General features: G+C 33.8%; 1 protein-coding gene across 1 annotated transcript; it reads left to right on the top strand.

Annotated features, from left to right (window-relative positions):
- The first annotated feature begins 356 nt into the window (after positions 1-356).
- On the top strand, positions 357-8,156 carry LOC141671887 (uncharacterized). The gene is made up of 14 exons (XM_074478313.1): positions 357-470; positions 614-649; positions 765-859; positions 947-1,670; positions 1,771-1,838; positions 2,297-2,379; positions 2,767-2,866; positions 3,042-3,127; positions 4,028-4,110; positions 5,007-5,134; positions 5,214-5,315; positions 6,142-6,435; positions 6,532-6,654; positions 7,533-8,156. Exons 2-14 carry the CDS (start codon positions 646-648, stop codon positions 7,914-7,916), a joined length of 2,274 nt encoding a protein of 757 aa, XP_074334414.1. The 5' UTR covers positions 357-470; positions 614-645; the 3' UTR covers positions 7,917-8,156.
- The last annotated feature ends 3,044 nt before the right edge of the window (positions 8,157-11,200 follow it).

An 11,200-nucleotide genomic window follows, 5' to 3' on the forward strand; every position in this document is an offset into this window, starting at 1 on the left:
TAAATGTTTTATTTTAAATTGTATTGAATATGATTAACTTAAATTTATTTTAATTGTATATTTAAAATAAAAAATAAAGTAATATTCTAGATATAGCTAATGAACATAGCTAACATTAGTGGAGTATAAACCCTTACAGGTTTAACAAAATTTTAGCTCATTATATTTTACGGGGCTGCCCGTCTTTCCCGGACACAGTCTCAGATGAAAGCATATGGAGTATTACAAGCGTTGGGTGTGTGCTAGACAAGGCCCAACATCACATAGAGTTGCTATTTTAGACTGTTAGTTTTCTCACCGACGCGTCTCAAAGCCCAAGAGGCTTAAACCCATGGCCCAACAAACTTTAGAAAAACAAACAAGCTTCACATCCTTGGGTTTCAAACTGATGGTTTCACTTTGTAAACCCCATTCATCACTTTCTTAAACCCTAATTACAAACACACACCACCACACTTTAATTCTATCTGGTATGTACATGTTTCGTTCACACACATGTGTATATTTGCACACACTTGTAATAATTCTTAGCTTTATTTTGTCAACTGGTTTGTTTATTTGGCTGATATTTATGTTTCAAACTAAAGATTTGATCTTTTTTTATCTTTGGCAGCTTGTAGGTTGATTATAATAGCCTACTGAATAATGGGTAAGTTCTTTTTTTGTTTTCTTTGAATTTGGTGTTTTGGTTTATTTTAATTTAGTGTTTTGAATGGCTGTTTGTTTGAAAGATATGATTTTAATTGTGCATTTTATGAATGTAGATGTTAAGGTTGCTGATAAGTCTCGTAGAGAGCGGAGAAAAGAAGCCCGGTTAGAGAAGAAGAATAAGAAGTTTAGTTCATGGGTTGATCATCAAGTATGATGCCATTTGTTATTTTTGTGTTTTTGGGATTTTGTTTGTTTAGTTTGGTTTTTGTAATTGTTTTGGTTTTGTTGATTGTAGCAATCGTGGAAAGTGAAGAAGAAAAATAAGAAAGAGAAGTTGAAGGGTGTGAAGTTGGGAGATGATGGTCGTGGTTTGGGAGAGGTGTCGAAGGATTGTGAAAATGATGTTGATTGTGGGTTAGAGGAGCCTTTTGAAGTGGAGGAGTCTGTGGATGAAATGGAAGCAGAGGAGATTGTTAATGTTAATGTGTCAAAGAATGTGAAGAGGAAAAAGGGTTCGGTTAAGAAATCTAAGTTTGAAGAGTTTCTTGAAATGGACCGGAAGAGGGATTTTGTGTCTGCTGAGGAGGATATGGAGTTGGAAAAGAAACTTGCAAAAAAATTGAAGGTGAAAAATGGAAGATTAAGAGGAGATGATGATGAAATGAATATGCTTTTTGAGGGAGACGATGATGACATGAATATGCTATTTGAGGGGCTACCTTCTGCACACGAGGAGATTACAGGTGCTGAGGAAGATACTCAGAAGACTCTTGAGAATTGCTCTACTCGTAGAAAGCGTAAAAAGAAGGGCACAAAACAACACGATGCTCAGATGGCGCCTGATGCTATGGTTGGTCATTCTGAACCTTCGTTTTCTGAGGATGCAGTTGAGCCCGAGAAAGTTCCCAGCAAGGCACCTGCAGCAGCAGTAAAGCATGTGAAATATGTTGCTCCTCACCTGAGATCTCAAGGGAGAAATGATTCAAATGATCACCCTCAAATACGTAGACGTGTAAGAGGTATGGAATCTGGGATGATTTACTCAGTTACTGAATTTAAATTGTGCATGAATAAGATCTCTGGATTCTAATATATTTTGTACTTAATTTCTTGTTGCAGGTCTCTTAAATAGGTTGTCAGAATCTAACGTAGAAGCGATAACAGGGGAAGTTTCCACAATTTTTCGTGTAAGCCTTTGGACTTCAAACACCTTGTTTTACTCACCATTTTTAACGAGTAAATTTTTATACAATAGCCACGGCCCACCGGAATATGCACTAATATGTATGCTTTTGTAGTATTTTTTTAATCTAGTTTTACTATTGTTGTTGACCAATGACAAGTAAAACATGAAAATATAAATAATGAACAATGTACAAGTTTTCAGCCTGATATGTATACTTTTATTCATATTTTATCAAGTTGAGCTTGTACAATCGGTTTCTCATTTGGTGGTACCAGATGATACCAGACCTTCAGTTTGCAAGTTATTTGGGTAAATAATATTTTTCTTGCGTTATCTCCCTGGATACTGTATTAACAATGTTGATCTTTCACAAATCTTTGACTCGTGCAATCTCTTATAAACCGTAATGCTAAAAATGTTGTGCAATGTAGATTCATTTAGTGATATCCTTTCTTGCAGGATGTTGGTCGCAGTATTGGTTCCGAAATTATCAGTGCTGAGGTCTTGGCAGCATGTTCTAGCGGTCCTCGTGGCAATGAACAGTTAGAAAATTTTCTAAACCTTATACTGAATTTTGTTAAACTTTTTTTTTAACTCAAGTTAGCCCTCATTTGTAATTCCAGAACTGCACATTCTTCTCCATATCTGATCAATATATCATACTTTTACTCTAAGTGGTTCTTTTGAAGGGGAAAATAGATGTTTCCCAAATGGATTAATCAGTTTCTTCGATGTAATTTGTTTCGATGTATTTTGTTGTTTGCGTGTTTCTAAATTTCCCAATCGCGTACTTGTGTAATTTAAATTTGTTTGTAGTTTAACATTTAAAATTAAAGGTAGGTATGGTTCTATCTGTGCCTAATCTTTTAATCCTCATGTCTCGAGGTGTCGCTTTTGTTTCCTGACATTATTTGTATGTGTTTCCCAAGGTATGCTGCAGTTCATGCAGCTTTTGTTGCTGGTATGTGTTGTATGGTTGGGATTGATTTTGGTGCAAAGCTTCTTGCTTCCCTTGCCAGAGCTTTTGAGGTAAATAATTATAATTAGTATGTTCTTCTTTGCAGATTATGTTCGCGTCCATGAATTCACTTTTTAGAGTTTATAATATTTTATATATCTGTTGCCAAAGTGTGGGTGAAATTTTCGTATCTTGCTTATTAAGCTAACATCTGAAAGAGACTAACAAGTTGAGTGTTCTATTCAGGATGAGTACACGAAGGAGGACAATCTCTCGTTGCGAAATCTGATTCTCTTGTTCTCCTACTTATACATATTTGGAGTTTGCTCAAGGCGGGTACTCAAATTTATCTCCTTGAGTCACTGATTATGTTATGGTCAGCATAGGGTTATTATGTTTATGTTAAGTTCTATGTAAGTGTTATGTTAGATAAATGTGCCTAAACTCTTTGAACTCCACGAATATTTTTGCCGACTCAACGGATCCTGAGCCAGGATCTAACTCTTCAAGACAATCGTAGTATAACAAAAGACTCTACAAATGTTGTGGCCCTTGACCTGCTTTCAGATTGGAAATCAGTTTTTTTTATGTAAATTATCAGGCCTGAAATTGTGTATAGAGATACTACCAATTTTACAATGTTTTTCTTTTATCTGGCCCTGAGTGTATTAGGCTTTGACCTATACAAGCTGGCCAAATAATAGCCTTGAAAAGGTTATGATGTAGGAAAAGAAGATTAAAGCAAATAATAAGCATTGAGTTATACCCAAGAATAATTAGTCGATATTATTCCTGAGAAAAAAGAGTGTTATCAAAGCTAAAAAATGCGGGGATCACATTATTATATATAGAGAATAGATTACTTAACTAAAGAACCTAATAAACTACGGCCCGTCAATGGCTTATTATAATCTGCTAATAAATAAACTAGTCCCACATGAAACATTAACAAAGAATTTTAATCCTCTCTAAACTAAAACTATATAAACTAATATATAACATCTGTAAAAATTCTTCACCTCCGTTCCTCTTTAAGGTTGAGTACCAGAAATTGGCACCAGCATTTCATGTAGTATTATGCAGCCCCCATTAAATATTGAGCTCATTGTCATGCATAGTTAATTAAGGATTTTTCTTTTTTAATAATTAGTCATTTCCGTAAAATTTCTTCAAGTTTTCTCTCTGTTTTTGTAGCTTAGTCATAACTGTAGTCCTACTTTTGATACTTTCAGTGATTTAATGTATGATTTCATAGCAATGCTGAGCAAACGGCTAACGGAAGTTGATGTTTCTATTATCTTAACCGTTTTACAATGTAAGCTTTTTTATATACTCAGTTATTACTATTGGTTGCATGTATCTATAGCGTTGGTACTTTTAAAAAGGATATGAGTTTATGGATGACGTTATCTTGCATGTGTTGAATATGTACTTGTATATATACACCATATTATTAAATCCGAAACATTAAAAGTTTGGTCGGTACTGTCTTTACTTAATTGTGTTTACTTTAGGGCTTGTCACCAAAATGCCACATTTTCAATTTTCATGGACCTGCCTACCACATTCCAAAAATATGGCCCACTCTAAATCGTCTGCAGTATCAGGGGTTATGCGCGGACATCAGCCCTGATACGCATCTCCAAGTTGCGTATTAGCCCCTGATAGGCTGATACGCATTTGGAAGATGCGTATCACCCCCTAATACGCTACACGAAACGGTGCAACACCCCAAAAATTTTTAAAAATTGATACGCTACACGAAACTCAGCATCTGGTCGGTATGTTAGGGCCATCTCCTTTGGAAATGTAGTATTTTGGTGATTAACTCTTTACTTAGTTATCCTAACTTAATTATTGTTTACTGAACTAGTTTTATTTTTGGTACTTTTATTTTTTTTACTTGAATTTTGATACCTAACTTTTTTTATTAAGGCTTATTTATTACGGTATCTAATTTTAGTTTTGGGCTAATTTCTAAATTCTAAAACATCTACTCTAATTTTAATGCTTATAAAAAAAATTAAAAGTAATCCGTGAGATGCACGGGATGTAAGCTAGTAGCTAACTGAAAGACAAAGTTGGCTTTTACATGTTATAATATAATCTATTTCCCTGAACTTTTTCTTTCATGGCATCTGGTTTATACTAAATGATAAATTTGCATTCATAACTCCGATGTGTCACTTTTAAGCTGCTTGTTCTAAACAGCTTGTGGTATGAAACTGAGGAGTGATGATCCCGCTGCTATGAAAGATTTTATTGTTAACGTACAGAAAAGAGTGAATGAGTTGAAGTCAAAATCAGAAAGTGACGACGCAAGCAAGAGTGGCAAAAGAGTATGCCTACTATACTATTTTTGAAGTTTTAATATTATTTTCTCTTCTCTGTTATTATCTCACTGACTTTTACTTGCAGATGGAGTTTATGCTTGAAACCATCTGTGATATCAAGAACAACAAAAAAAAGCCTAAAGAGGAGAATGTGCAGCACACCAGGATAAACAAGTGGCTACAAAAGGTCGAGATACCTATTTATTGGATTCATTAGAAGTTTCAGTATAGTCATGTATATCATTTCCATGGTGCATAGAAAAGAGGCGTGAACTACACAAAATCTAAAATGTCTGTTATCAATATTAATTAATTCTGAATGTACTTTGTCTGAACATCTAAACAATCTTCTATCCTGATAGACTAAGATTTTGGTGGATGGATTAGCGCCTCTTGTCCTGTAGGCTCATAGGTGCGCACTTGTCAGAGTGTTTCTTGGTGCCTAGACTAGTTGGTTAAATTTATTTTCTCATTTTAAACAATGGATTAGATTGATTGGAAATATGTATCTGGATTGGATGCATCTACGTCAAGTTCTCTAGGACTGACTTCTGTAATATTATCAATAACTAACGTGGATGAGGAGGAATAAGAGGAGAAAGCTTTTGATTACGACGGGAATTTTAAGTTGGTAATCTTGTACGGCTCGAGGCAGATCTTTCATATTTTTCGAGATCTCCCCTGCAATATGAAGTAAAAGCCAAATGATTTATGGTTTATAATGTGTTTCATCAATTTATCCTGATCCATGATTGCACAAATTTTTCAAACACATAAAACTATAACAGCAGCTGTGAAGTCAAGTTTAGGAATTAAGGATGAAACAGCTATCTGAAGTAAAGTGATATCTGTGAGATGTCACTCGCACTGTTCCCTAATACTGGACTTCATTAATATTATGTTTTACTTGCTTCATTTATTAATTTCTACATAATCTAACATGTTGATCTTGCACATATTAACATTATATCTGTTTCACCAAATTCATCATTCTTCTTTAAATATTTCTGCAGTTGAAAGTAGATGAAGTAATAATTCGAGGTGTTAATTGGAACACGCTTCTTGATTCTCAAAAAAAAGGTCAATGGTGGTCGTCAGGAGAAATGTCGTCGGGCAGAGACAATGTCGAAGAGATTGCTGACAAAGCTGACTTGGAGGTAACAGAAACTCAGAAGATGATTCAGCTTGCTGCTGCACAACGGATGAATACAGATGCGAGAAGGGCAATCTTCTGTATAGTAATGAGTGGGGAAGACTACATTGACACTTTTGAGAAACTTTTGAGATTAGATTTACATGGGAAACAGGTAGCTTCCTCCCCCTTCCCCCGATAGCTTGTCGTTAATTTTCTGTCTTTATCTTACAGCATTATAAGGTATATTATTCTCTGTTCAAATTTGTAGGACAGAGAGATTATGCGAATCATTGTGGACTGCTGCCTGCAGGAGAAAGTTTTCAATAAGTACTACTGCGTTTTGGCCTCAAAGCTCTGTAGCCATGACAAAAATCACAAGTTCACTTTGCAGGTATTATATGTGCTATAAACAAACAAAAATTATTTCATTTGGCTCATTTTGATATAAACTGTAGTATTTGATTTCCAATTTGCTGGATAATTGAAGGATGACAAGATGCTTAATTAATTCTAGTTACCATTTTTGTTTTTATGTCTTGAGTATTTTAGGAGGTTTTGTTTTGGATTTTTATTTTATTGTTTTCTAAACATATAGGTCTCTGTCTATGGTTCCTAGTTTTGCATCTGTGTTCAGTGTTTTCGGGGGCACTTACCCGTCCCCGTATCATAGTGATTGGGAGTTTCCCTCTTATGGGTTCCTTATACTCTTGTTGTGGATTATTAGGGATTCTAGCCAATTGAAAGCTTATCAATATGAACATCCCTCTGTCAAAGAACTTATGCTTGCGTGTAACAACATGCTCTTTTACCACTATTCAAAAAATCCATTTTAAAATAGAAATCTCTAACAATTGATGAGTTTATGTCATCCATGGCGTTCAAGTATTGATAGTAGCCGTTTTATCTGCTTTAGTGGAAAGGCTTTCAATGGGTGAACTTGCATCTATCTACACATATTTTTGGGCAGTAGTGTACTACTAAGAACTTTAGTCTTCTAAAGGTCATGAATGACTCATGTAGAAAAACTATTCCTCCATTTGAGCAGCAGGGATTAATTCATGTTAGTGTTTAGATGTGCTATAGAAAACAACTTATAGCGGGTGTATAACTACATACAAATATTGTCCATTAGGAACATTACCATGTACGAGAGACCAGTTTGTTTTTCTTAATTTTTTTTTGTTGGGGGGGGGGGTATGCGCCCTATCTCCATTTATTTCGAGCTTGTATTATTTTCCTTAACTTTTCTCTATTTTTTTTTATATTCAGTACTGCCTATGGGACCATTTTAAAGAAATGGAGTCGATGGAGCTGATCAGATCAATGCACCTATCCAAATTTATTGGTGAGATGCTTGCCTCTTTTAGCATCTCCCTTGCAGTCCTGAAGGTTGTTGATTTTCATGACATACACCAACTCACTCCGAAAAGAATCATGCATTTCCGAATGCTATTTGAGGCCATCTTCGCATTTCCAGATAGGCTCATCTGGAATATATTTACACGTATAGCAGTCACCCCCGATTATGAATCCCTGCGGAGTGGAATCGAGTTTTTCATAAGCAAGTATGTAGTTAGCAACCAAAAATCTTTTGCAGAAAAATTCAAGGTTGCAAAGAAAGCCATCAACAATGTTGAAGGGACCATATTATGAGTTTTGAAGTAATATGAACATTGGTTTACCGTGTCCGTCTCTTTTTCCGAATTTCTGGTAGATTAGTAGAGTTGGTTACATTTAGAACATTTTTGTGATAAATCATTAACAACATAGTGTCCAAAAAATACTGCAATGTATATGCAACTCGGAACAAAAAAAATCCCAATTAGTTGAGGGAATGTTGCAGAGCTGTTATTTGCTTGTATGTACTTGGTTGCATGAACTGTACATTACACACGTTTAGTGTGATATTCTTAAAAACACATTACTTATCTCCTAGTGATAGGACAGGCACATACAAGTAATAAATACAAGTAATAAGTAATAAGTAGATATATACTTATAAGTTAAATAAGTTTTTGATTAAACGTCAGAATTTTTTAACTTAAATAAATTAAAATAAAAAATTTTAAATATAATTATTTTAATTCGTAAATTTTAAATTAGAAAGACATGTAAAGACATAAAATTTAAAATAAAAATTAGTAAAAAATTGAAAATTAAAAATAAGTTGATAAAAAATACGTCACCGCTAACATTTAACTTATCAGTTTATAAGTTGTAAATTTGACTTATAAATTGGGTCGACAACCACTTTTTTATAAATACTTACGGACTTATAAGTGAATAAACCTTTTATTTTGCGTGGCCAAACAGGCCCATTATCAACACTTGCAATTATTATATTCGTCTTTCTGCAACTCAAAGTTCCACTACACCTCAGAGATACAAAAATTGATATTCCAACCCCTCAAAGTAAAATCTATATATATCATAAATCCTGATTCCACAAATTTCAAGGCTTTTTACACCCCATATCCCATGACTTCATATATATTTACACAAAATGCCATTAAAAATAGTCAAAAACATACTTCCACTTACTTTCAAACAACAAACAGAACCCATTTTGATGCACACATCCCGATAATTCAAATTTTCTGTACATTGTATATATTGAGTTTTAATTTGAATTTTGAATCGAATATATCTCTCTCTTCTCTTTCATACATCAAACCCAATGATTCTTTAAACCATGATCTGATCTTCTAATCTTTCGCAGGTTGTGAGGTATGTAATCTATACATAAAGTTTGATTATTTTTTCAATGTCAGGTGTTTAACAAATTATTTTGTATATTATGCTTGACATGTTAGATTGTTATTTAAGTTGTTTAGCTAATTTTCTTTACCATGTAATAACGAAAAATTATTTTGCAGGTTTATACCCCAGGACTTCGAAATTAGTATGTTCTTTTCATTCCAAATCTTTGATATTTTCTGTCCTCTTTTCTTCTGATTTTCTGTTTCTTAGTTGTTCTACTATCTAACTTCGTCAATGAAAGAGGTAAGATTTTGAAATTGTGTTCTTTCGTGTACTTAATTACTCATCTTATTTTTTAATTTCTGTACTGAATTTTGTCCTTACTACTTAAAGGAAAGCTATGATCATCTGTCGTTTAATAGTTTTCGTACTCTTCAAGATTTTCGAGGTATGTATTGATATAGATGTGTGCTACTATTCTTTTTCTTTATGGATTCCTAATGTTTATTCTTTATCATGAAGAGAGTTCCCACACACGAAAATACAGGAAGAATTGTTTAGGAAACAAAGAGAACTGTAACATTTTACCCTCCCAGAATATCAGTAATGTTATTGTCAAAGGTAAGAATTTAAGCTTTTATCATTTGGTTTGTTGGATGATAATGTTTGATATAATTTGTTGATGTAATTGATTTTGGTTAAAGATTTAAGTAAATAGCGTGTTTTATTCTGTGGAAGGTCATGTTATTGTAGTTGTTTTCTCTTTAAGGCTTATTAATAGTTTTTTGGTTAAAAATTATTCAGAGTGTCCTGTTTCAAGTATGGATTTCACTGACCCAAATGGAGGACAGAACTCCACTTCAGATAGTAGGAGGAATCACCATTCCAATTCAGAATTGAGTCCGTACGTATATTATATCTAAATACAAATGTATCATATATTTCTTGAACATCAAATTAATGCTTTTTATCTTATCATGTAGTTGTGTGCAATCAAGTAACTCACATAGTGCAAATGTGTACAAATCAAATTTAAACTCGGCTTCTATTAGATTTCCTCTGTCAGATTTTTCCAACTTTGCTCATCATAAAGGTATTTCCAACTTTGCACTCCATAATGGTATTAATGCACCTTTGTCTTAAATTATTCTGTCCTTCTGGGTAATCATAATGGTACCTGAAATTTTAAGTTGTCTAATAATAGCTTTAATTATGATTTAGGTATTCCATTCTCAAGTGTTAACAGTTCATCTGTTACAACGAGTAATGTAACATTAAGGAAACCTGAAATTGGAAATATTCGCCGACCTACGATCAATGAATCTCTAATGTGCAACAGTACGACTCCTCTACAAATGAAAGGTGTTCTACTTGTGTTGTATAATATGTAATATTATAGAGAAATTTTGTTAATTTTTTTCTCTGCAGGCTATTGTAGCAGCACACCTGTTTCTGCGTCAAACTCTCAAGCTCGAATGCCCCAAACTTCAACTCCTGTTACTGGTATGTCCTTTTGTCACATAACAGTGCAGCATTTCTTGAACTACATGTTTTTCTTTAACAGTTACATTTAGTATTATATTATTTCCTTTTTTTATCCATACTCCCTAAATATACTTTTATATTTGTGTTAAATAAACTTTTACATTTGTGTTTTGAATTAGGTGTGCCCTTCCCAAGTGTTAACAGTTCATACGTTACAGCGACTAATGTAACATTAAGGACACCCGAAACTGAAAATTTTTGCCCACCTACGATCAATGAGTCTGGTAAGTTATTTGTTACCACCTTACCGCTATATCTAAATGATCTTAAAAACTTTTAATAGCTATTTTTGAATATATTGCTTCTACAGATTACTCTTATTCCACACCTGGATCTGCAGAAAATTCACGCATGCGCAAAACCACGTCCACTGCAAGTCGTATGTTACCCTATATATTTTCTGTGTAAATTAATAACAACCTGAATTTGTAGTTAGTACTTTATATGTTGTTATAAATTTTCAGGTGCATCTATTTTGCGCAATCTAAAAGAAGGCAATGTTAGGGGTGAAAAAACCAAATGCGTGTTCCGCCTGTCCGTTTATTTGCTGATGACAATTCCCAAGTTGACTATGAATTTTCAGGTTCTTTAATACATCTTCTTTAACAAACCTCAGTCCCACGTATTATTTAACTAAATGGAGATTATACTATTTTGTAGAGACGTCGATGATACCTGAACTACAATCTGAA

The sequence above is a fragment of the Apium graveolens genome, chromosome 7 (assembly GCF_009905375.1).
Source record: "Apium graveolens cultivar Ventura chromosome 7, ASM990537v1, whole genome shotgun sequence".
NCBI classification, from domain to species: domain Eukaryota; kingdom Viridiplantae; phylum Streptophyta; class Magnoliopsida; order Apiales; family Apiaceae; genus Apium; species Apium graveolens.

Coding starts and splice junctions, on each gene's coding strand:
- LOC141671887 (XM_074478313.1), top strand. Junction 2,380..2,766: donor GGTCCTCGTGGCAATGAACA/GTTAGAAAATTT, acceptor GTGTTTCCCAAG/GTATGCTGCAGTTCATGCAG. Junction 3,128..4,027: donor ATATTTGGAGTTTGCTCAAG/GCGGGTACTCAA, acceptor TGATACTTTCAG/TGATTTAATGTATGATTTCA.